Raw genomic sequence first — 26,661 nt, forward strand, 5'->3', positions numbered from 1 at the left:
ACTCCTTTTTTTTCAGCAGGCAGGGCCTGCCACCCAAATTTTGGTGCCAAAATGAGCACTTGATGCTATCCTATAAACGAGTACTCATCTTTGAGTGCCCACTATAGAATAGCATTGAGCACCAATTTTTTTGGGGCGCTAATTTTTGAGCACCATTTACTGAATCTAGTTCAATGCATGCAATTTCTTCCAAATCATCCAAACAGAACATCAAAATTCACAACACAATCTATAAATTTAGCCAATAGTCAGCAACTTAAGGGTTTTTCTCTTTTTCACACCCCTGAGATTCTCCCTGTTTTGGTAAATGAGTATAACTGCCAATTTTTTCCTGCAAGCAAGATTAATGCTTTCCTTACTGGAAAGTTATTTGGATTTTAGTTCATTCATGCCTTTCTTGATACAGGACAGTCTCAATTATTCAACATAAACGGGACTGTCTGATAAGTGAAAAATTGGGTAATACGGAAAAACAATCCCTCAAACAATGCATAAGCAAAGGCATAGAGTTCCCGATTTTGTGGTAAAAAGCAGGAACCTGGGTTTGAAACGAATTGTGTTAAGGGCGAAACTTCCCTCTGTGCTTCGCCAGAAAATGGAACGAGAAGCTGCATGCTTCTTAATGGTGATGTCACCGGGGGTCTGTGGGATATGCTGGATGGTTGGATCAGCGAATTGAGACTGTCCTGAAGTTTGCAAGTTTCATTCAAGTACACTAGGTATATTCCTGTACTAGGAGGACTTAAAATCTAAGCTTGCATCTGAGACCATGGAGGGTTACATGACTTGCCCAAGATCACAAGGAGTGACAGTGGGATTTGAACCTTACATTCCTTTCAATTCTTAAGTGTCAGGATTAGCACACCGTAGCCACTATCATGGCTTAGTAAACAAGGGGGTTAGTGAGTTGTGCATGTCAATTCTACTTAATACCAATTAGTGTTGATAATTAAATTGCACGCACAAATCCAGAATACGGCCGGATTTGTACGGGCAATTTTGGTCACCCAATATAGAATCTGGGGGTAAGTGCTTTTTGTGTTAAAGGAAGTGTCATGGGTGGAGAATGGGCGTGAAAGGTGTTTTGTGGTTAGGACACTGCCATTAATGCTCACTAATTGGCAATTTTGCAGTTAATGTGGGACCCCTGAGTGCCTCCAAAATATAAGGTGCTAAGTGATTCTGTACTAATACCAAGGACAGTACTGAATGCTACCTGAAAATTTAGGGGTCCTTTTACTAAGCTGTGACAAGCACTAACACATGCTTACCACAGCTTAAAAGGGCTTACTGCGGGGCATGCCGAGGTGTACTGCAGTAAGTTTCAAATCTGCACGCGCTATGTGCTAAAAATATTTTTTGGCCGAGGAGGCATCTCTGGAGGCAGAGAGTGGGCTTTTATGTGCTAATCAGTTAGCGGGTCGGTATTGCTGTGCACTAACTACTTAGAACAGGAAGATGGTGGTAAGTGCTCGTGTGGGCTGCACACTAATGGCAACATTAGCGCATGGCAATTAATTTTGAAAATGGAAAAAAAAATCAGCCATTTCCTTCCTGCGAAAGAAATGGCTTTACTGCGCAGGAAAGACCCGCATAAGGGCGCACTAAGGCCACTTTCTATTACAGCTTTGTAAAAGGACCCCTTAATGTGGCACTTAAAGGCTGGGAATTCCCCTAATCATTGCCGCAAGAAATTTGAAGCTCCCATGTGGTAAAGTCCTGCATTAAGTCATGGTAACTACAGATTTTATCATGGCTTAGTAAACAAATCATGACTCCTTGAGCATGCCTACTGTACAGGTACAGACTGGCTTGCCCCACGCATATTTTTAGGCATAACCTAATTTTATAAAAGCCTTTTTACAAAAGTGTTTTGTATATGAAAATGATTTATACAATTCTAGTCTAAATACCGTATTGTTTGTAATAAATGCCTGGGCTATTGTACGAAACAATGGGTTTGCTGGAGCCTAGGGTGGGCTATTAATGGAGGCACCATTTCTCTCCTCCAGCCAGCCTCCCCAGCATTGGTCTCCTCCACCTTCCACCCCCCCCCCCCCCCCCCCCCCCGCGATGACCATATTTCTCTTACCTTTTCTCATGGTTATAGCACATGCTCAATGCCCCACACCGGTCCAGCATCATAACCATGAGAAGAGGTAAGAAGAGAGATCCAGTCGTCATGGGGACTGGAGGGTGGAGAGCAATGCCAGTTCCTGTGAATTCCAGGGTGGTGGGCTATTATTTGGGGAATCTAAATTTGGTGTTAACATGAAATTTACAGGGGTTTTCAGTGCTGAAACAGGGGGAGGGGCATTGTTAGAGGTGGGCTAATATTAGAAACAATACAGTATTTAAAATCATATATGGATTTTCAAAGCTGGCTGACATGGATAATGCCATTGAAACTATGCATATCCTCAGACATTTCTGTATTTGTGATGTTTAAATGGCAGCCATATTGCTGAATACGGACTTGGAAGTTTCCTCATTTGCTTTATGAATCAGTTCTTATATATATTGATAAAGCAGTATTCAGAACTATTAATCACTCTGTTTATTTTATGTCTAGTAAGGTGGCACTCCGTAAATCCAGTGGTCTTGATGAGACTGGTGAGATTGTGTGGTATTTAGCCCTTTGCCTCCTCCTGGCATGGATAATAGTTGGAGCAGCACTATTTAAAGGAATCAAATCTTCTGGAAAGGTAACTCATTGTAATAAATGTAGGACCTATTTTTTTTTTCGAAACGATTACTGTTTTTCACATCAATCTTACAATGCTCAACAAATTCTTTCTGGGTGTAAACACAGTGATAAAAGAAGCAGGAGACTTTAATAAGTGCATTAATTAAAAAGTGTGTCCGACGTGACCATGTTTCGCCCAGTAAGGGCTGCTTCAAGGGCAGAACATATGTTATGGTGTGAGCCTCACACTTCACCATAGGTATTACTGCCTGAACAGTGACCCCCCCCCCCCCCCCCGGAGTTTAGAGGTCCTATAATACCTATAGCGAAATGAAAGGCTCACCCCATAAGTCATCTGCTTCTTTTATCGCTGTGTCTGCTCCAATGTCTTCATTGCTTTTGGAACATGTGGACCAAAAGTTTGTTTTCTGGGATTTACCTGGCTAGGCCAGTGGGAGAAAGCCCTAAGGACACAGCTTAGCTGGATGCCTGACATACTGAAATCTTAGCATTTAGTCAGATTACATGAAATGGACAATGTGTTGTATTCTGGATTTTCTCAAAATTCATTCTAAGGTTTTGACTCTTCTTTGCAGGTGGTTTATTTTACAGCTATTTTCCCATATATTGTACTGATTATTCTTCTGATACGAGGCGCTACATTGGAAGGTGCTTGGGAGGGCATCGACTATTACATTGGAACACAGTCGGATATTTCCAAACTGAGCGATTCAGAAGTGAGTGCCTCGCACAGCATATAGTCACTATTTTATTGTTTTTCAAATTTTGTGCAAAATATCTTATGCACTGGTTAATCTATCAGCACGATAACTCCTGTGCTCAAGATTGAATTCAAAACTGGGTGAAAGTTGGATCATCCTCTCTTGTTCACAATTACAGTGATTTGATAAGAATAAGGTCATTTTCCATAGAGTCAAAGGTGAAAATTTATGTAAATGTAGGCAAGTCCTTAGTTTACCTTTCTTCCTTTACAGTAAAATATTATCGGTACTCCTCAAGGTTCAGCCTTCACATTTCTACTATTCAACATTTATCTGCGGCCATTGAATAAAACTTCTTTTTGCTGCTGGACTGCACTATCATTTGTAGGCTGTTCTCCTTTCAGTCAGGCAACCATCACCTGAAGCACACTGGTGAATGCCTGGCAGCAAAGAAACTGCTGTTACACCAGCAGCAGTTCTCTCTTATCAATATGTATCATTCTTCTATATCAGATGTCACATTATATGTACAATTTGGGATTTGCACCTTTCCATTGTTAGCAGAAATGAAGAATCTGGGAGTGAACTTGGATTCCAGATTTTCCATGGCTGCCCAGGTCAATGCTGTGTTCAAAAATGTGTTTTATAAGCAAAGATAAGCTGGAGTTTTAGCCTGATGGGTTTCAGATAAGTTCTGCAGACTACAGTCTTAACATACGTCAACTATTATAACTCCTTATAACTTAGCCCTCCCCCTCCTCAATCTTATTATATATATATATATGTGTGTGTGTGTGCTACAATTGATTCAGAATGCAGCAGTGCATGATAATATTACTACACATAGAATAAGCCTGACAGTCATTGGCTGCCAGTAAAAAGATTCTTCAGATAACTAGCTATCACGTTTTGGGAGAATCAAATGTAAGGTTGTAAAGCTTATTTACAGAGCCTTGTAAGAAACCTCCCCCTACTGTTTCAAAAATACTGTGCAGTGTAACACCTGAGGTCTACTGAAAGGACACTGCTTCCTGTGCCTTCACTGAAAAGGGCACTTCTAGAAGAAATTCATTCCCATGCTTCCTCTATCATGGACCCTATCTTATTGAATAGCCTGCCTATGACACTTTACCAGTCAGATTCATCGGTACTTTTTCAGAAGGAAGCAAAGGAATATTTTCCCCCAAAGCTTTTGCATCTTTGTAGCAAGCAGTCTGGTTTTTGTCCTTTTCCTTATGCCACTGCTTCTCAACCTAGTTCTTGAAGCACACCTAGTTCCATCAGGTTTTCAGGATATTCATTATGAGTATATATGAGATTAAATCTTTCTCATGCATATTCATTATGGATATCCTGTAAACCTAATGGGAGAAGGTGTGCCTCAAGGATTGGGTTGAGAAGCCCTGCCTTATACTATTATGTCTTACTATGCTGTGAGTAATTGAAACTTGGTTGATGCATACATAGCATTCAACCTGTGGTGGTCATAGATTTTTTTTTAAGCTATCGACTGCTCTGGGCGGATTCTAAGCTACATATTCAATGCTGAGGTCATGTCTGGGAGTATTGAATATCTGGGTCAACCATGGACCAGGAAGTTATGCAGGTTGTGGCTGATATTCAGTGGCAGCACCCGTTTAGCTAACCAGGCAAAAAACAGGACTGCCATTTGTCTGGTTATATATACGAGCATTGGCACTCACATAAATAATGGCTTCTCCCCGACTCCACCCATGGACCAACCAGATACGAACCGCACAATCTCATAGCAGTCAGAGAAGATATTCAGTGGCACTGTTCAGTTAAGTGCTGCTGAATATTCAGGCATGGCCCACTGAGCAGGGGTTAAGCATTACTATTACCAATCATTTCTATAGCTCTACTAGACACATGCAAAAAGGGGGCCCGCGTCTGTTTTTGACTCGCGCTGAGGCTCCCTTTTACTGCAGTGAGTAAAAGGCAGGTCTTTATTTTTTTCAAGATATGGCCGTGTGGCAATTGAAGCACTTGCCACGCAGCCATTTTTTTTTGGGGGGGGGGGGGGAAGAGAACTTACCACATGGCCATTTTGGAGGGAAAGCACTTGCAGCTACTCATTGAAGTGTCAGTAAGGGCTCCCGTGCTAACCCTGCGAACCGGGCAGCACGCGGCACTGTGTAATTACCGCCGGGTACACACTGGTGCTACAAAAAATTGAAATATTTATGCAGCACCAGCAATGGCATGTGTTGGGGGAGGGAACTACCACTGGGATGCTGCGGTAGCCTGGCAGTACTTCCCTTTTGGCTAGTGATAAGCCCATGTTGGGCTTACTGCCACTTTGTAAAATGGCCCCTATATTCAGGTACTTTCTCTGTCACTAGTGGGCTCACAAAGGTTTTCGTACCTGGGGTAACAGAGGGTTAAGTGACTTGCCCAGTCACAAGGAACTGCAGTGGGAATTGAACCCTCTCCTGCCCGCTTAAACCCCTTTCAATATCCACCCCTTAGTATTTAAATAAATGAGGATATGGTCTGCTGGATCTGTGGAATATAAATCTTTTCAAGAACTCCTTATATCTTAGCCCTCCACAATCTTATTATGTGCTACAACTGATTCAGAATGCAGTAAAAGGAGCAATTGTTTTTAGGTAGCTTCAAGGGTGATACAGTATAAAATGTTGCCCTTTTATGTGAAAATCGCATCAGTGATAATGGCTCAAATCTGTGTTTCAGGTTTGGAAAGATGCTGCCACACAAATCTTCTTTTCTCTTTCTACGGCTTGGGGAGGTCTGATAGCCTTGTCTTCCTACAATAAGTTTCATAACAACTGCTATGGAGATGCCATCATGGTTTGCATTACAAACTGCCTCACCAGTGTGTTTGCTGGGTTTGCTATCTTTTCTATACTGGGACACATGGCATTTAAAGCAAAGAGAGCTGTTCCAGATGTTGTGGATTCAGGTAGGTATAATACAACTGGCTCTGGTAATTTTAAATATTCATTTGCTAGACTAGAATGAAGGGAATTTTTAGAAAGCCCATATGCCCCAGAGGTAGCTGAGCTAATAATTTAATTGAAATGGATGGTGTTACTTCTCTGGCAGACACATCTCCATCCAAAAGCATTTCATTCTTGTATGATAATAAATACATTTTATTTGAATATTATACCACAGGGGTTCATTTCATGGTATTGTGACCATTAGCATACAAACTTGACTCTTTAGCATTATATTATATATACACACATATATATACATCCCCCCCCCCCCCCAAGACCCAAGATTTAGGTGCTGATTATAGAATATGCTTAGTTGATATTTCAGTGCCTAGATCTGCTCACATCCATTTAAACCAACTAAAATGTGGCGTAAATAAAATTTCAGAATGCTCACAAAATGCCCATTTACCAACCCATAACCACATCCCTTTTTGCCTGCGCACATTAGAAGTTCAGCGCACATCATTACAGAATACGCTTAGTGAGTTGTGTGCCTAAATTCTAATTAGTGCTGATAGCAGAGCTCGTTAGCTTGTTAAGCCAATTAAGTTAATGTGTAGTGTTATAGAGTCCACGCCAATTTTAGCGCCTAAATCTAAGCACACTATATAGAATCCGGCATACATAAGGAAGGAACATAACAGGGGCTCCCATTTGCGCACACACACACATCCTGCTGGCATTTTCGTGATAAGTGTTCACTTACATACATATGTGCTAGTATTCTAGACTTGAATGCATGTGAGGGGCACACAAAAAGGTGCCTAGATTAAAGAATTGTAAAACATAGGAGGAATTGGGTTCAGAAGGAAAAGAGCATTAGGGGGCAGTCTTGATTAGGAGTACAGTCTTGATTATCCAACCTTCGGTAATCTGACCGTCCGGCATATCCAACAGACCCCCAGTGACATCATTGCATTTATTGCTATGAAAAATATTTGTTTTAGAATAATTTTTGAAAATTGTGAACTCTGTGCCTTTGTTTCTGCATTGTTTGAGGTGTTTATGCAGTGTTTTCTATATTATCTGACTTTTCAGTTCTCTGACCTGTTTAGCTGTGGGCAGAGTGTGGGCAGCTATAAGTGTATCCTGGAATCTAGGCATAAGCATTTATATCAGCTTTGTGGCTGGTGTATGAGCTCAAGTCTAACTGAATATGTAGGTACATGGTTGCACTAGTAATCTATAAAGGAAAAGTAGGCACCAATCGGACCACTTCAAGCACCTAAATTTAAGTGTACCTTTATAGAATTTCCTCCTCATTCCACAAAGCGCATACGTTTACCCTCAGACAGGCAGTTCTCCAAAATGTTGTTTTAGCCATGAAAATAGCTTTGAAATTTGCTCTTCTACACAAAGAAGTTTTCACCTTATGGGGTATGTTTACCAAGGTGTGTTAGCGTGTTTTTTTACATGCCTTTAAAGTTAAGGCGAGTCAAACGCTAACACGCCTATACATTTCTATGGGCGCATTAGCATTTAACGTGCATAAACCATTAACGCTCGTTAAAACCGCTAACGTTAGTGCACCTTAGTAAGCATAAGTGTATGTTTGTCAGATTTCACACTCATTACATGAACGGTTTGCATTGAATCCTATGGTGAAAGCATCTGTACAAAAAAAAAAAAAAGGTTCTTGTCAAAAATGCAATTGCCTCTGTGAGAAAATGTTTACATAAAATTCAGAGATGAAAATCTTAGCTTAATTTAAATAGTGGGAGGAGGATAATTTTTCTGAGTTAATACTAAACTCGTTTTGTGTAGGTTATGTATATGGGGAAGGTGATCATTGCATTGTATTAATTTAGAGCATAGACCCTTTCTTCAGTTTGGCAGCTCAGAATAAAAACTTCTACATTTTTGTTTAGGTTTTGCTCTGGCTTTTATTGCCTACCCAGAAGCCCTGTCCCAATTGCCGGGAGCCCCCTTTTGGTCATTTTTATTTTTCTTCATGCTTCTAACTTTGGGTCTTGATTCTCAGTTTGCTTCTGTGGGTAAGTAATGCTTTGCTATTATTTCTTAATGTATATGTAAATGATACAGTTTTTCAGACTTTACCTAAAACTATTATTTAGTTTTCTTGGCTGTGTTGATTTTACATTTAGAGCACTGTTTACTAAGGTGCACTAGAGATTATAGTGCGTGCTAAATGCTAAATACAAAAAAACAGAAGAAACCAGTCTTTGCAAAAAAAACAACAATAACCAAAACAGCGAAGTTGACTAATAAAAACAGAACCAAAAATAAAAAATATATATAAAAAATATGTAAAAAAAAAAGACACTTCAAATATGAAAACTAAAAATATTTATTGACCTTAAAAGAATACAGGAGAACAGGACTCGACACAGCTGTGTTTCGGCCAGTAAGGCCTGCATCAGGAGTCTTCTTACCATATAACGTGTCTTTCTCTAATTCTATAGCGGATGTTTTTAAATTAATATGTAGAACAGCTTGTAGGTGAATTGTATTAAGAACGTCTGTATAAACAACTCTGCAGTTGTCTCTTCAGGGAACTTGTGTTTCTCAAAATCACTCGAAACAATATAGACCGGAGATGCTCAAGTTGGCGTCTCGCATCTATGAAATCGGGACAAAAAAAGCCAAAACCGTGAAAAGGAACCCACATTTTTCCCTATGCACATCCCTACAAATGAGCTTTCAAATAACTAAATACTGATATCTCTTTGGCAATTAAATATGCCTTCAGAACTAAATGAAAAAGGGACTCCCTAATGGTCTGTATTTGGGGGGGGGGGGGAGAGGGGAGTGGTTAACTTATCTAAAAACACTGGAGAAGTATTCCTACATTAAGGGGTCGTTTTACTAAGCTGCGGGAAAAGGGCCCTGCGGTAGCAGTGGGGGGTCCTTTTTGCCGCAGCGGGTAAAATGCTTCCCAAAAAATGGTCACACGGTAAGATAACCCTTACTGCATGGCCATGCGTCGGGGAGCACTTACCACCACCCATTGAAGTAGTGGTAAGGGCTACTGCAGTAACCGGGCAGCGAGCAGCGCTGCCAGATTACCACCAGGTTAGCACCGCGTTACAGCAAAAAAATATTTCCAGAGCACCAGAAATGGCAGGCGCTCTAGCCAAACTGCCGGCATTGGGCTTACCTCTGCTTTGTAAAAGACCCCCTAATTGGGTTCATTGGTTTTTGGATTTTGCCATGTGTTGTATCTATGCTAACATACTGCAATGGTAAATCTTGTTCTCTCTACAGAAACAATTACAACAACTATACATGATGCATTTCCAAAGCTGATGAAGAAGATGAGGGGTATAATTACAGTGGGCTGTTGTATAATCTTATTTTTTCTTGGTCTTGTTTGTGTCACTCAGGTACAGTATGCATTTTCCGCCTGCTATACATTGTTTTTTAGGTGTTAAATTGTTAATATACAGTTATTTTGTATGCCAGTGTTTCTCAATCCAGTTCTTGAGGCACATCTAGTCCCATCAGGTTTTCAGGATATCCACAGTGAATACATGTGAGGTAGGATTTACATACCAAGGAGGCAGTGCATGCAAATCTATTTCATGCACATTGATTGTGAATATCCTGAAAAACTGATGGGACTAGGTTAAGAAGCACTGTTTTATGTTATGCAAAGAGGACGTATGGATTGATTAGAACATGAAGCTACAATCCAGGAAAGAACCTCAGACTTCTATTTGGGCTGTGTTTCACTTAGGGCTGGCCCGAAGGTATAAGACATCCTAGATGAACCCTTCATCCATGTGCCTTCCCCGCTTCCCCATGACAGTCCAAGGCCCTTGCATCAATGGCCCACCATCACTCATTCCCTAACCCTCTCCAAATGTACCACCTCTTCCTTACCCAACCTCTTTCCTAGTCCCCCACCCCTGAGGTATCCAGCATCTCCCCTTCCCTTCCCTCTCCATGGTGACACAATTAAGTAGATAGCACCAGACCAGCAATCAGAATCTCTAAACAAATCAGCTGGTAAGGGGGTTTGAGCATCTGCACATGCTGAAGGCCTGCTGTGCCCATCTCCTGCAAGCTTCCTGTTTCAGAGGAAGCAGGATGTGGCAGGTCTTCAACCATATGGGTGATCAAGGCCCCATAACAGTGAGCCTCATTAGAGACACTGACTGCTGTGCTAATGCCACCCTCCCTCCCCAAATTGTACCACCCTTGGTGAATGCCTAGTTTGCCTAGTGGCTGGGCCAGCCCTGCTTTTGCTTTCTAGTTGTAATGAGCAAATTAGGCTGATACACTAAAGCCTGCTACTATGTTAACTCACAAAAACTTTTACTGTATTCTCATTTTTTTCCAATCTGTCTTATGTTATTATTTTATTTAATAATGCATGTTATTATTAACACACTAGCACACTTTAGTAAAATATTTATGGGGGCAATTCTACAAAGGTCACCAACTTTGTGTGCTAAAATACAGGGGTGCCCAGATTCTATTATAAAGCAGAGTGCTATGGATTTTGCAAGAACAACTTGTGAATCTTGACTAAGGACAGTTATGAGCATATCTGCTAACTACTGCCAAATAACTAATTAGTGCTAACACCAATTAGCAACTAATTGTTTAAGTTACGTGCATAACTGACATTATTCTATAACTTGTGTGTGCGCATCTTTGTGCACTATGCATAAAATTGTGTGTGCAAGTTTATAGAATTAGGGAGCATCTGTCTATCTAACCCATGTTTTACTGGGTTCTCAAGATAAGCTACAGTCAGGTACAGTCTCTGTCACAAAGTGCTTACGAGCCAGTGGCGTAGCCAGTATGTGGACACGGGAACCTGGGCCCCCGTAGATTTGCCCTTGGACCCCCCTGCCAATGACCCTCTAGACCCCTCTTCCCGCCGCCAACCCGCCTTCACCTACTTTTGCTGGCGCAACCCCCGCCAGCCGAGCCGAGGTCCTCTTCTTCCCAATCCCGCGCAAGGCTTCGTTCTAGTCTGACGTCCTGCATGTTGTACATGCAGGACGTCAGACTCACAGAAACAGAACAAAGCCATCTTGCAAGGCTTCGTTCTGTTTGTGTGAGTCTGACATCCTGCACGTACAACGTGCAGGACGCCAGACTAGCACGAAGCCTTGCACGGGATTGGGAAGAAGAGGACCTCAGCTCGGCTGGCGGGGGTTGAGGTCCCCCGCCAGCAAAGGTAGGCGATGGCGGGTTGGCGGCGGGAGGGGGGGGTCGAGAGGGTCGTTGGCGGGGGGGGTCAAAGTTGGTGGCGGAGGGGTTCATCATTGGCGCGGGGGGGTCGGCGGCACCAGGTTGGGGGGGGCTATAATGTGCCCCCTCACCTCGTGCTCTGGACCCCCCTCCTGCCGAAGTCTGGCTACGCCCCTGTTGCGAACTAAAAGCTATGGTGCTCATTTTCAAAGCATATAAACTTACAAACTTATATAGAGGGGCAGTTTCATTATCTAAATCCAATTTTGGATGTTTTGCTAAAACGCATCTATTTGTTTCAAAAATGGCCATTTCAGACATTTTGTGCTCAGTGCGTTTCTTTTGTCTCCGAGGCTACTGGTTCTGTGCTCATTAACTTAATGACATCTTTTTAGTCTGTGTTGACAATGAATATGCTTATTACCAAATGGTTTATCTAAGTGTCTTGCTGCCTCAAACATAATGAGTGGAGTGGAGGAGCAGCCAAATGGTCAGAGCAGTGGGCTGAGAACCAGGGGAGCCTTGTTCAAATCCTACTGCAGTTTCTTGGGATCTCAGGCAAGTCATTTAACCCTCCATTGCCTCAGATTTTGTGCCCTCCACGACCTATTGTATCTGAATGTACACCACTTTGATAACTTTCAAGCTTGTAGGCAGTATATAAGTATTAAAATAATGTATTTCTTTTGTTTCTCCTAAAGGCAGGAATTTACTGGGTCGATCTCATTGATCATTTTTGTGCTGGTTGGGGCATCCTGATTGCAGCCGTTTTGGAGTTAGTAGGAATCTGCTGGATTTATGGTAAGTAGTAAACTAATAGTTGGCAGAACATAACGGTGTTTATATTTCACTGCTATTTTCTATGAGTTCAGTTTATGTAAAAGCATTTACAGAACTGCTCATCCACTACTGTTCTCAGCAGTGTATAACATAGCATATAATAAAACCTTTAAAAAACCCATAAAAACAGAGCTGGCCCGGGGGTACTTGATGCCCTAGATGAAATGTCAGCTGTGCACCCATTCTCCTCCCTACTCTCCCCCCAGGTGACCAGCATCACATTTCCCCTCAGAGGGCAGCCTAGGCCTTTTTCCCCTCCCTACCCTACTATTTAGCATCTTCTCTTCTATCCTGTGTCCAGAATTTCCTCCCTGCCCTGGCGCTGGCATGGGGACTTTAAGCATAGGCCTATGCTCGAGTGCTGCTGCATCCCACTCTTGTCTCTCCAACACATTTTGTCAGAGTGAGTGGAACGCAGCAGTGCATGAGTGCAGGCTTATTTTTAAAGGTCCCGCGCTGGCACTGTGTGTCTCCTTCCAACTTGGACCAGGGAACAAGTAAGGCAGCAGCAACAGCAAGGCAGAGAGAGAAAATGCTGGACCTGGGAAGGAGGGGTGAGGAAGAGGAGTGGAGATATTTGCCTGTTGTATTCCCCACCCCCAACCTACAGCACCAAATGGCAGGGCTTGCCCAGCATAAAACCAGACAAATACCTCCCCCCCCCCCCCCCCCCCCCCAAATTTCCTCATTCCTTCCCCTACCAATTCAAGAATCCCCTTCTCATCTTTTAAAATCTTCATAAAAGCTTGGTTAAAATAGAATGCCTTCAACTTTTCCCTAAAATTCAACATATTTGCCAAATGCACCTCCAGTGCATTCTACAACATTCCTCCCTTAATTATCATCATCATCCTGGCTCTTATTTCACCAAGCAACAATTTATTTTATGACTGGCACTTCAGCAGTAATGGCATTTGAGGGCCACAAATGGCAAGATGGAACATAAGGTCTAATTGTTGTGGGAAACAGGCCTGCCTCCCATGTAGAACTTTATAGTTCTGTATCACCATCTTAAGCTCGATTCACCATGCCATCAGAAACCAGTGTAATGCCTTCAACTGAGGTACAAGGTGGGAACACATCACATCACTGACCTTGAAATGGCATCCTGAATAGCTTCTAATCCCTTAAAACAGGACACCAGCAAACCCACAAAGATAGCTTTTCTCATAGTCTTAATACTACTTATTAGTAGTGTAGAGGTACATCTAGGAGTCATCAGCATAAAGGTGATACCGAAAATCATGGGAGGAGATCAGAGCACCAAGGGAAGAAGTATAGATGGAGAAAAGCAGAGGTCCCAAGACAGACCCGTGAGGTACACAAACTGATAGTGGAATAGAAGTGGACGAGTATCCACCAGAGGGATAGGTTCTGGCCACGAACATGTCATTGGAGACTTTAGCTAGGGCCATTTCAGTTGACCGTAGAGGGCAGAAGCCAGGTTGAAGTCTATTAAAAACACCAGGGACTGCCAACACTGTTCTAAAATCTAAATATCAGTGAAAGTACACTTCTCAAAAGTTCACTCTTCTCAATAAGCTCAATCTTCAAAACATTGTTCACTAAGATGCCAAGTTGCCCAGTGCCAGGCTGGAGACTTTGTCCAGTCCTTGTTTTGAATTTATAATCCCAAAGCAGTGTGGGAATTTTAGTCCTCAATCCTGTCCTTTGAAGTCGGAGCTGCAAGTCCCTATGTGCCAGAATGGGATGGTCAGACATCCAGGACTGTCCAAACATTTCCAGCCTGCAACTGGGTAACTTGGCATCTCTAGGTTCATACTAATGCAGTGATCTGAGGCTATAAAGACAAACTAGTATCCATCATCACACCAAGATTTCAAACAACATTAACAAACTTCCATCACCTTTCCAACTCCATTTTCAAGGGGGCTTTAATTGTACCATCCCAACTCAATCAAATCAACTCCATTTGTTCTAAATTTAAAGGTCAAGCAGTTCTCCTCCATTCAACTTTCAAGTTTCTTTACACACAATTTTACCCTGTAGCCTCATAATAGTCTGGATCCAGCAAAAATTAAAAATTATTTTTTTTTTTAAACCAACAACAACTGAATGTCATCCACAAAACCCCTATAATTTACCCCCAGCTCACTCAACACTTCCCAACTGGTCACAGATATTAGTTAAGAACAATGGCGTTCCTAGGCTGGCTGACACCCGGGGCATTTTTACCTGCTGGGGGGGGGGGGGGGTGCTGTGCGCCTGTCGGCTCCGAGTCCGCTCGTTTCCCTTCTGCTCCCTCTGCCCCGGAACAGGAAGCAACCTGTTCTTCGCAGAGGGAGCAGCAGGGAGGGAACGAGCGGACTCAAAGCCAACAGGTGCGCGGGACCCCCCCCCCAGCGGCATGCACCCAGGGCAGACCGCCCCCACCGCCCCCCCTTGGTACGCCACTGGTTAAGAATGAGGCTCAGGCTGACCCTTGAAGAACACCAGCCATAACGGGTTTCCACCTTGTGGCATCTTCCCCTAAACTTGAGATCACCACCCTAGGAATGATCAGAACCAGAAATGATCAAGGGTTCTATTCCCAACTGCTTCAATTACATCACCAAAATAGTTAGTTTTCAAGTTTGATATACCACCTATCGGAGACCCTCCTAAGTGGTTTACATACATCAAATTAAAATAAATTAAGCAAAAGAGAGGAAATGGAAGCTACAATCTCATGATTTACCAAGTTAAAAGCAGATAAAAGACATCTAACAAAATTAATACATACGACTTTCTTGTCTAAACCCCTACATATATGTCTAAGACTGAGATCAGTAGTGTTTCAACATTATGGGTTAGATTCAGTAAATAGTGCTGAAAAATCAGCACTCAATGCTATAATATAATGGACACTCAAAGATGACCACCCATTATAGAATCGCATTGAGTGCCAATTTCAAGGACTTACGCCTGCTGAAACTAGGTGTAATTCCCGGTGCCCAATTTGGGTGCACATCCCCAGTATTCTGCAACAGTGAGTGCACATTTTAGGAATGTCCCTGTCCCACCCACACGCCTCCCATGATCATGCCCCCTTCTGGGTTGCACGCTATGGGATTTGGGCACACAGAGAGAATAGCACAAAGCAAGATATGCATGCACATTCAAATTGGTGTTAGCACTCAATAATTGGCACATTTGCCAATTTAGTTGGGTGCACATCTTGGATTGGCACCTACATATTGATGCCCAATTCTGGGCACCATAGATAGAGTCCTGGGTATGTGCTGTACAGCACCCACAATGCTTCGCATCAAAACCATTTATAACCTGTAGAAATGGCTGCAATTGATGCAGAACTATTCAAAAAGTGAAAGCTTAGCCAAAAAATGGAACAAGCAATACAGACCTATAATTACTAGGCACCTAGGTGCATAACAGCTTTTTAAAGAGAAGGATAATAAACACATTCTTCAGACTGCCTGGCACATGACATTCCTTGAGATGCATTGATTATCCCACTAACACCTCACTCACTGTATTGCTAACATCCTACCACACTGACAGGACACAGATCCAGCTCACATAAGGTAGTATTTACTTTAGCTAACAGTTTGCTTCACTTGACACCAGATGGAATTCCTCCCATCACAATTCATCCCTCATACTACATTGGTGAACTCTCTGGATTTCCCTAACAGATAGCATATCATTTCCATTTTCTACAGCCATGCATTCTGAAAATCCTGAAAAGAAATAACACCATCAGTGACCCTTTCCTGTGGCCACTTGAAGAAACCTTTCATAATAGAAAAAATTCTTGCAGCTGATTAACAGAATCTCAAATCCTACCTCAACAGAAACATTTTTTCACACTATCAACCAATATTTCCTATCCCTCCAGATCGGTGGTTCTCACCCCAGTCCTCAAGACAGTCAGCCAGTCAGCTTTTCAGTGTATGCACAATGAATATGCATGAGAGATTTCTATACATTGAAAACAGGGCACACAAATTTATCTCATACATATTCATCGTGGATATCCTGAAAACCTGACATACTGAGGACTGGGTTGAGAGTCCTTGATCCAAACAAACTTTTCATTCCTCCCTTGAAACATCAGTCAGAGTCTCTCCATTCTAGCTCAGCTCACTATAACTATTTTTTTTGATACACTTAAATCCCCGGATTGTAAGTAAACAGTTTACCATTTGAGGGCCATCTGATCCAAAATCTCATAATTTTGTGCCAACTATCTACCACACCCGAGATATCTGACTGACCAAACTTTCTCTTGATTCTACCTATCAACAATTTTTTTAGTGGAATTGGACCTCTTCCTACCCCCATTCTTCCTTGCCAGCCCTTATCAATTACTATCTGCTCAAAAATGTAAGCCCAGCAAACAGTGATCTGACCAAGGCACCATCTGACTCCATGGCATGCTAACTACCCCCCCCCCCCCCAACCTTTAGGTAGAAAAGTTTAAGTCCAATGTATGCCCCTTCTCATGTGTAGCACCACTTATTGCTTCCATGACTTCACATTTCTTGTCAGTTCTACCCACAACAAAGCAATAGTATCCACAAATGAGGAACAACTAGAAAAGACCCTGATGGAAGCTGGTACATTCAATAAATGGCTATGAGGAGCTAATGTGGATTTGAAGTGAAGCTGTTGGGGTTCACTTTGGTCTCCTATGGAAGCCCTCGCCAAGCCATGAAGTGCCATTGAGCAAGTTTGTTTTGCTGCGTAAAATCCTCCATACTGTGCACTTAAGAGGGTGTGCATGTTGAGCCCTCACTATTGACTTATGATTAAGAAATTGGTTTAGCACATTTTTGAAGTAACAAAGTTACGTGACATGCGGATCAGCTGGAGTGCGATTTGACATTAAACTGGAGCGCAGCAGATATAGATTTCACTACAGTTCACTGAATCAATAATATTTATACATATGTATATATGGTGAAAGAATTGTTCTACTGTATAAAACCATCGACAGCTGACAGTTGACAGCAGTTGAAAGATTGTGGGATGCATGGCTTGTGTGAGTGTGTTCCTGGGTTCCAATAGTATGTAGGGTTTTATGGATATATAGGGGCATTTGAATAAATGATATAAAGTAATATATAAAAACAACAGAGAGTACTGAGTTTGTTGTAAGTTGAAATTTAGATGCCAGGAGGCTGTTTGCCGAGCACGAATTCTATAATAGCAATTCCACAGGGACCTGTGGTTATAGAAAGCTAGCGTAAGTCTGATGCCAGACCTTAGGCGCAAGCACTCAAGCCATGTCAAAGGCTTGTGTAAGTGCTTCCGTCTGTTACAAACACTCTCCCAGCAGGTAAATACTCAGCACATGTCACCAATGCACACAACTTAACATATTTTTACAGTTTTGTTATGGATCCTCAGAAGCTTGGCTAGCTGAGTTTCATGTAAGTTTTTCAAATGCACGCGCTGCCCTTTCGTCATTTGATCCAAATTTTCAGGAATTATTTATATAATAAGCTACTTAGCTTTCAAGCTATTGACCTCGGAGCCTCTGCCAACATGGCCAGTTTTGATAACTTCATCAGGGTAGAGTTCTGAACCACATTGCTCTCTGGATGCAATGGAAGCAGTGAATGCAAATAAATCATACATATTCATTGTGGAAATCCTGAAAACTAGGCTGAATTGTACACCTTGAGGACTGGATTTGAGGATCCCTGCCCTATCCACCCCTACCCCTCAAACCAATCACAACTATTACCACACATCTCAACCCCACACAAAACCATAATCATTCAGGCCCTCTACCTCCTACAGAAATTCCTTAAAAACCACCCCACATGCTTCTACGATCCCTCCAAAGCTAAATCAGAAGAACTTTCTTCCAAAGACAGCACTTCTAGTGTGAAAATGCTGGGACAACTGGCAAACATATTGTACATGCTGCTGACAGTAGAATGATATGACATGACACCATCAACAAAATATTCCCTATATAAATATATTTTTGAAAGCGAATTGCTGTCATTGAAAAGTGACCTCAGTTCACTTTTAATGCTATTGCTTTTTTCACATGAACCAGGGGGAAACCGATTCATTGAGGACATAGAAATGATGATTGGGAAGAAGAACTTTTGTTTCTGGCTGTGGTGGAGGGCCTGCTGGTTTGTCATTTCACCTTTGCTGTTAATGGTAAGTTGGTATCCATAATACCATTTTTTTTTAAAGTTACAATTTAATGTGCATCATAGGATATGTTTATCCCATCCCCTAATTGAAAAAAAAAAGAACTAGATCAATGGCTCACACTCTGAAGACCACCCAAGCAGCTGTTTTTTTTATGCATGAGATAGATATACAGTATTCACATGCACTGTATTCAGTCTCACTACAAGACACTGAATGCACAAGATCAATACCATATGTGTTACTGAGGCTTGCTACCTATAAAGGAAACTCCTGAGCAAAGATTTGAAATTGGCCAGAAAAATGTTCTTCAAACACCCAACATTTAATATTTATTTTGGGAGGCAATGGATGTAGAAATAAATGCAGTAAATGCACAATGCTTTCATGAGACAAAGAGCTGGTACAAAATGGATGTTATAAAATGTCAAAAATAAAAGTTCTGCCAGTCAGGTAAAAGCAGACAAAGAGGGGCATTTTTGATATGAAAAATGTCCAAAAATCAAGTGACGAACATGGCCATTTTCAAACCACAAAAATGTCTTTTTTTTGTTTCAAAAATGGCTATTTCTTAGATGTTTTGTAGACTTTTTGCGCTCAATATGTTTTACTTTTGTGACCATTTAAAAAACAAACGTACAAAGGAAAAACGCACAAAAACAAGTCATTGGGATGTCTGGGGGGGGGGGCAGCCTTCTTAGTAGACTGGCACCACAGACTTCCAAGGAGAGCAGTGGGGCCCCCCTGGGGGGTGCTGCAGTGAACTTCACATGTAAGGTCCCAGGTACACATCTCACCGTTACCCCTTTATATTGTATGGTGAGGCCATCAAAACCCACCAAAAACTTCTGTACCCAACTAAACACCACTATGATAGCCCTTATGTCTGCAGATGTCACCTACACATGGGCACCATAGGCTTTTAGTGGGTTATGGAGAGCTCACACTTTCCACAAGTGTAACAACTAGAATGGGATATGGGCTTGGATACCCTTTTTTAAAGTGCACTGCACCGACCAATAGGCTACTCCAGAGACCTGTTTACTGCTCTTATAGGACTGGCCATAACGTCTAAAGCTGTCATAGAGGCTATTATGTACCATTTCATTCACATCTTTAGGGGTGGGAGGGGGGCCAGTGACCATTGGGGGAGTAAGGGAGAGTCATACCTTTTTGTGATTGAGTCATGATTCAAACAGGTCTTAACCAAAACATCTAACTTTTAGCCCTGGATATTTTTGCTTTCTTCCATTATGGTAGAAAAACATCTCAAGTTTTGGGAACACCCAAATCCCACCCTAATACGGCCCCAACATGCTCCCTTCTGATTTGGATATACTGCAGAGAAATTGCATAGAAAAACATCTTACAATGGGTTTTGAAAACAGCAATTTGGACATTTTGGACAAAAAAAAAGTCCAGCTACCATTTTGTGTCTTTTTTTTTTTTTTTGGACATTTTTTCTGTTTTGAAAATGAACCCCTAAGCAAACTTTTAAAATACATTGACAGAGGCTTTAAAATAAAAACAAGTGAGATTTAATTTCCTAAAAACCTCCCAGAGACAGAAAAATAATGCTTATCTGCATAATCAAAGATTTCTGTAGTTTATACTGGAATTTCTTTACAATCTTAATTCTTTTTTTTTTTTTTTTGACTTGGCCGTTTCCTCCTTCCGTGTTGGTTTCCCACCTTATTTGGAAATAGTTCCTTCTAGGCTTAAACAGCATGGGCCCGATATTCAGCCAGCAGCATTACACACAAAAATCCAATGCCAGACCACGTTCGGGTTCCAGTATTGAATTTCTGGGTATATGGAGCCAACGACAACATAGCCGGTTAAGTGCAATATTCAGCTAAGCGCTGACACAGACACTGGAATGCCCCCAAAATAGCTGGTTTTGGCTTGGACGCTAACCGGCCATTTTCAGCAACACTAGTCACTTAAGTGACCCTGAAAATGTCTGGCTAGTCACAGACAGGTGATTTAAATGGCAAAGAGCTTTTAGGCAGTAGGTATTATTGCATAATGAGGGGGTGGGGGAGGGGGAATCTTTCTTTCATCGCATACCCCTTCAGTATGCAGCATTACCACCGAGCCACCAACCTACCTCCAATGACACTGTCCTTAGTTCTGATCAGCCTCAAAATGAGTAATAACCTCATATGTGACTTTTTTTTTTTTTTTTACAGGTAATTTTGGTCTGGTCTCTGATATCTTTTCACCCACCAAAGCACGGTGATGTAGAATATCCCACCTGGGGAACAGCACTAGGCTGGTGTATGATTGCCTTCTGTATCATCTGGATTCCCATCTTTGCCATAGCAAAATTTATCAAAGCTGAAGGCAACTTTTGTCAGGTAACCATCTCTAACTAAGTAATAATCTCCAGCTCTGTGCAGGAGAAATACCTAGCCAGTTCTGGGTTTCAGGGTGCGGGTAATGAATATGCACGGCATAGATTCACAAGCAATTGGCCTCCAATATGTGCAAATTGGTCTCATATTTATTTATAGTCTATATCTAGAAAACCAGAATCCCGAGGCTGGGAAACACTGTGTAACATTTATATACAGAGAGAAAGAGCAGGAGAGAAATCCTTAGGTTTTTAAAGAATCCACAATCCATATGGCCTAGTCAGGGCACAAAACTCTGATGTCAGTTTTTTCTATGTCATTTTTAGCATGTCCTATCACTAGGGTTACCATATTTTGTCCCCCAAAAAGGAGGACACATGCCCCGCCCCAACCACACACCCCACCCCAACCACACACCCTCGCTCCACCCCCTGTCACATTTTCCCCTCTCCCCTGTCACAAAAAAGAGGACATGTCCGGGTAAATCCGGACATATGGTGACCCTACCCTACCTATCACCATTTAGGCTTCTTTTCTATTTAAAGACGAGAAAGAAAGCCGACTTGGTTACAATGTATCAGTCAATTTCTAACCCAGTAAGTCACTTTAAGGCCTATATCGAGGATACACGCCGTTTATTTATTAATCATCTATGCGGAACTGTGTCAAAGGCTCTGCTAAAATCTAAATATACCACATCTAGTTTTCTCCCTTGATCCAACTCTGTGGTCATCCACTCAAAGAAATGAATCAGATTTGTCTGACAAGTCCTGCCTCTAGTAAAAACATGCTCCCTCAAGTTCTGCAATCCATTGGATTCCAGAAAATCCCATTAATTTATTTACCACAGAAGTCAGACTTACTGGCCTGTAGTTTCTTACTTTCGCTGTTGTGGACAGGGACTACATTCGCCCTTCTCCAGTCCTGTGGGACCACTCCTGACTGGGAAGCATTGAAAGGTCAGCCAGTGGACCCGCCAGAACTTTAAAATTCCTTCAGTACCCTGGGATGTATGCCACCTGGCCCCATCACTTCATTCACTTTTAGTTTATCTCACAAACACAGTCTTCTGAACATTGTTCAGGAACTGCACCTCCATTGCTATTGGAGTTGGACTTCGGCAGTCCTGCTCCTGGCCCTTCAGTTGTGAACACAGAACAGAAATATTATGTTTATTAACTTCTACATATTCTTCCCCTTCCTCTTTGAGTCTCACAATGCCACTTTTGTACTTCTTCCTATCAATACCATATCTAACCAATGTCTTGTCCCGCCATTTTATCGTATTGGTTATTTTTCCTTTCATTTGCATCTTTCCTTTCTTGACTAATTTACCAGCTTCTCTTAGCTTTTCCAGATATCGTCACCCATCTTCCTCTTTCTGCAATCTCTTGTCGTTTATGTATTTGTTGTGGTTGTTCCCAGCACTTTGAGGAAAACAGTCAATAAAGTCTCATCTATACAGCACAGTTCCTGTGGCATTTCTTCCACTCCTTGGATGGCTCTACTCTTTTCTGCTCTGCTTCTCAAGTAATTGATTATAAACCATACATTTATTGCTTTTGAACTGCAAACAAACCTTTCAACAGGAGAAACCCAAAAGCACAAGCCAGGACTAAAAATACAACTTAGTACGTTTTAAACTAGCAGAAACATTTTCATGCTGCTAGTTTATATAATATTAATCACATCATTTTCAAATTTCATAATCTAATTTATCTGATAGGATGATGGTTAACATTGTTATCCTATTAATGTATGAATGAATTTTCCAATTTCATCGATATGATTTTACACATTCATCAATAATTTTGAACTTTAATGTTTGCAATGTGTTTCCATAATCCAATGGTAATACTTCTTTTTTTTTTTTTACTCATGACAACATAGAAACATACTCCAGCCTAAAGTATAACTTTTCAGTAATTTCAAAACCTGTTTGTTCCTTTACAGCGTTTTACCACAATTTTCTCACCAGCTCCTAACTGGGGCCCAGCTTTGGAACAACACCGAGGAGAGAGATATAGCCATGTTGTGGATACTAAGAAGGTCAACCCGGATCTAGAAATATCAACCATTCCTTATCCAATGGGTTATGATAACAAGGCCTACTCATAGACCACTCGTTCACATTTTACAACTGCAAGAATTATTTTTTACAAGAGAATTTGGGTTAAAAAACAAACAAACCTCTGCATATTTATTAATGCAAGTAAACAGACATATCCAGTGTGTGTATGTATGGATGTATATATGTATATTTGTAAATAGTTAACATAATATTTTGCCAAATAATGCTATGTTAATTTGATGTTTTAGAACTACAGAGCAAACTAAGGGGTCCTTTTACTAAGCTGGGGTAAAAGGGGGCCTCAGCGCGCATCAAAAACACGTGCCAACAGTAGCGCCAACAGAAATGGCCCTGTTGTAAGTGAACCACTTACCGCATAGTCATTTCAGTGGGGAGCCCTAACTGCCACCCATTGAGAAGGTGGTTACGTTCCATCTCTACAAAAATCAGAAAAATTCCTGTAGCACCAGAAATGGCATGTACTGGGGGGGTGCGGGCACTATCGCTGGGCTCCCGTAGTTCTGGATTGGAGTGCATCAAACCTGTGGTGGGCTTGCTGCGCTTTATTAAAAGGGCCCCTCAGGCCCTATATTGCACTTACCTTTGTGAAGGTAATGCAAGAAGTTGTGCAAAATGCCTTTATTGTCCAACTCCTACCAGCAATATAATCAAAAAGAAAAACATTTATAAAATGCAGCATGTTTGTACTGTTAAAGCAAGGAGAGAGCAAGAGAATGGGGTGATCCTAGAAATGGGTGCTTCTAGCTCCAAAACCAGGTCAGAGCAAAAAATGAGAAAAACAATTTAATCTCTGTTACATGTCTGGCACGTAAGGTTTAGGGGTTGGGTTTCTTCTTCCTAGGATTTGCTGTTCACCCTAAATACATGAAACACTAGTGGTTTATTGACTGAGGTATCTTAGATGTAAATATGGTAGTTGAGACACATTAACAGGTAAAGTGGATGCCACACAAGTTAACTCAGCACCTCAACGGTTAAAGTGTGTTATCTTCCATATTAACAGCTAATGTAGAATGAAGTGAATGGGCCAATGGGGTGGATGGACCAATGCTCAGAACTTGGCGCTATCTGAACAGTGCCCAATCAATACCATTGGAGCAACGCTGAAAAATAGTTTCCCAATGCTCAACTGTAAAAAGATACAAATGATATGCATGCTGTTTGACTGAAAGCAAGGGGGAGGAACATGCCTGGTGCATGCACACAAAACTTTTGTGATAAGCACAGCTCTTGTACGCATGCACCAGGCAAACCCAGAAGCAGAACATATCAGCACCGTTCTTCTGCTCCTTAAAATATAAAGCTTTTCAAAAAATTTTCACCTGAAAAGCTTATATTTAAGCGCAGAAAACAGGCGCCAGTGTGCATTTTCACTTCCGGGTTTGCTCTGACTCGCCTACATTCGTCTCTCACTACGAGCACTTAGAGGCTTGCACGGGCTTCCTTTTGCTTTTAGATTAAATAAAACACAGCAGCCTTTAAAGAAAACATCATGGGAAATCCTTTTTCAACATCCCAATGCGTGCTGCAAGCTGGCATTAGGTTTTCAGTGGTAAGGATGGCTTCGTTTTGTGCGCTGTTCTCTGAGCATTGGAAGAGAATAAGAAGTCGCCTCATTAACATCTGTTTGACGATATTCGCACACTATTTGCACTAATCTTTGGCGTGCACATGGGCTTCTACACTCGAGCCCTCTGAGCATTCTGCGCTCACTAAGGCCAGTGCTAGTCCAGCACTAACCACCCCTAGTGCTGGCATTAGATTTTAAGCCTCGGACAAGAGAATGAGTGTGTACTGCACTTTTTTTTTTTTTTTTAACATAGAGGTAGTTACTGAGTGTTAACTGTTAGTGAACCAGATAACAGGGTGCAGTTAACACCATCTCAGCAGGTATAGGTAAAAGCAATTAATACATAGTTATGACATTTGCTCTATATTAACTGAATGGAAAACTGCTGGGAACACCCTAATTACTTCAGAGATTCTGATTTTAATTTTGGCAATTTACATGTAGTAAGTTAGTAACTATAAAATCTTACTATCGTTTGGGAACTTGTCCACACCAGAGAAATAATTATGATGGAACTTGAAACTTTAATTTTGTATTTTATTTTCAATTGCTGCTACCATTTTTTTTTTGTTTTCTGGGGAGAGGGGGAGCACTTTTATAAGAAGAAAACTGTTTTATACATTTTTGTATATCATATGGTACTGTAATTTTACAGGTTCCTATTTTAGGGCAGCTCCTTGTGACCTTGTGCAAGTCACATAACCCTCTAGTGCCTCAGGTACAAACTTGGGGGCCCTTTTCCTAAAGCATATTGTGTGCTAGATGAATTAGTGTGTGCTATATACTAAGAAGTACACGGTAAGCTAAGCCTTAGTAAAAGGGCCCCTTACACTATAAGCCCTACAGAGTCAAGGAAGTACAGGGCCGGTCCTAGGGTCTCTGGCGCCCCCCTGCAGACTATGAGTTGGTGCCCCCCCCAGCATCTCCTTTCTCTCTTCTCCCACCCTGCCCCGGTCCAGCGATTCTCCTTCGCCCCATCCCCCTCCCATTTATGGCCACCTGCCCGCCCTCTTCTCCCCCCAACATCCCCCTTTTTCTTCTTGCCACCCTGCGTGGTTTAAGTCTTTTTTTAATTTACCTCCGTCCCAGCGGCCGTGTCATTTCAAAGCCCTGCCCGTCTCTAGCCTTCCCTCCCTTCGTGAGTTCATTCCCTCAGAGTCCCGCCCTCGAGGAAATGACGTCAGAAGGCAGGACTCTGTGGAACGAACTCACGAAGGGAGGGAAGGCTAGAGACGGGCAGGGCTTTGAAATGATGCGGCTGCTGGGACGGAGGTAAATTAAAGATTTAAACCCCCAAGGGAGGTGCGGTATGGCAGCGCAGCACCGCAGCGGCGCCCTTGAAGGCAGGCGCCCCCCTAGGGTGCTTACCCCGCTTACCGGGTTTGACCGGCCCTGAGGAAGTACCTTCTGTACCTGAATGTAACTCACCTTGAGCTATAATTGCAAAAGTGTTTGTGCAGAGTGCTGCATGGTCACATATTGCTATATAAATAGTAATAAATCACTTTGCAAGGAAGAGTTGTAAATTTCAAAAAATTAAAAAATATTTTTTGAAGATGACATGCTTCTTCGTGTTTGTGTTATGAAAGCATTTTCAAGGATTGCTGTTTAGGTAGTCTTAGGGTTAGAAAGTCACTTTATGCTCTTATCAGGTATCATGTGATTTTTACCATATGCAGGAATACTTAATATATGCATTCAAACTGTGACAAGGAGGCACTCATGCACCCACTTGCATCCTAAAAACTGCTCTTGCTGCCACCATTTTGCAATTTTTTTCACCACCAGGGCACCCCCTTGGCCATAGGGATAATGCCTCTACCTTTTCTGGAGACTGCATTATACCTTTTGGATATTTCACCGAAAGAAAAATGCTGAGACCTAACTTTGAACATGCAGTATTTTAATGAGTCCAAAAATAAATCCTCAAACATAAATATTCTTCATCAAGTGATCACGTTTACCTGGTCCCAGAGTACTTCTAATGTTAAACAAATATTCTTCTAAGATCAAGAGCAATCAGTCTCCGAGTCCTTCCTGCAGACTGATAACTGCCCATAGTCCTTGCTATACATCCAAGTCCAGGTTTTCTATCTCACTGTCTAC

The 26,661-nt window shown here is 41.8% G+C and overlaps 1 protein-coding gene across 1 annotated transcript in view; it reads left to right on the forward strand.

Moving 5' to 3' along the window:
- Positions 1-25,470, forward strand: part of LOC115474160 (sodium- and chloride-dependent neutral and basic amino acid transporter B(0+)-like) — a 40,243-nt gene extending 14,773 nt beyond the window's left edge. The window contains exons 6-14 of the mRNA XM_030209498.1: positions 2,573-2,705; positions 3,283-3,423; positions 6,124-6,352; positions 8,261-8,386; positions 9,618-9,736; positions 12,260-12,359; positions 18,433-18,542; positions 20,729-20,896; positions 22,847-25,470. Coding sequence (XP_030065358.1) covers positions 2,573-2,705; positions 3,283-3,423; positions 6,124-6,352; positions 8,261-8,386; positions 9,618-9,736; positions 12,260-12,359; positions 18,433-18,542; positions 20,729-20,896; positions 22,847-23,011 — 1,291 coding nt within the window. The 3' untranslated portion in view covers positions 23,012-25,470. The remainder of the gene's footprint in view (positions 1-2,572; positions 2,706-3,282; positions 3,424-6,123; positions 6,353-8,260; positions 8,387-9,617; positions 9,737-12,259; positions 12,360-18,432; positions 18,543-20,728; positions 20,897-22,846) is intronic.
- Positions 25,471-26,661: the final 1,191 nt, after the last annotated feature.

This window comes from Microcaecilia unicolor, chromosome 7 (genome assembly GCF_901765095.1).
Source record: "Microcaecilia unicolor chromosome 7, aMicUni1.1, whole genome shotgun sequence".
In the NCBI taxonomy this organism is placed as follows: Eukaryota; Metazoa; Chordata; class Amphibia; order Gymnophiona; family Siphonopidae; genus Microcaecilia; species Microcaecilia unicolor.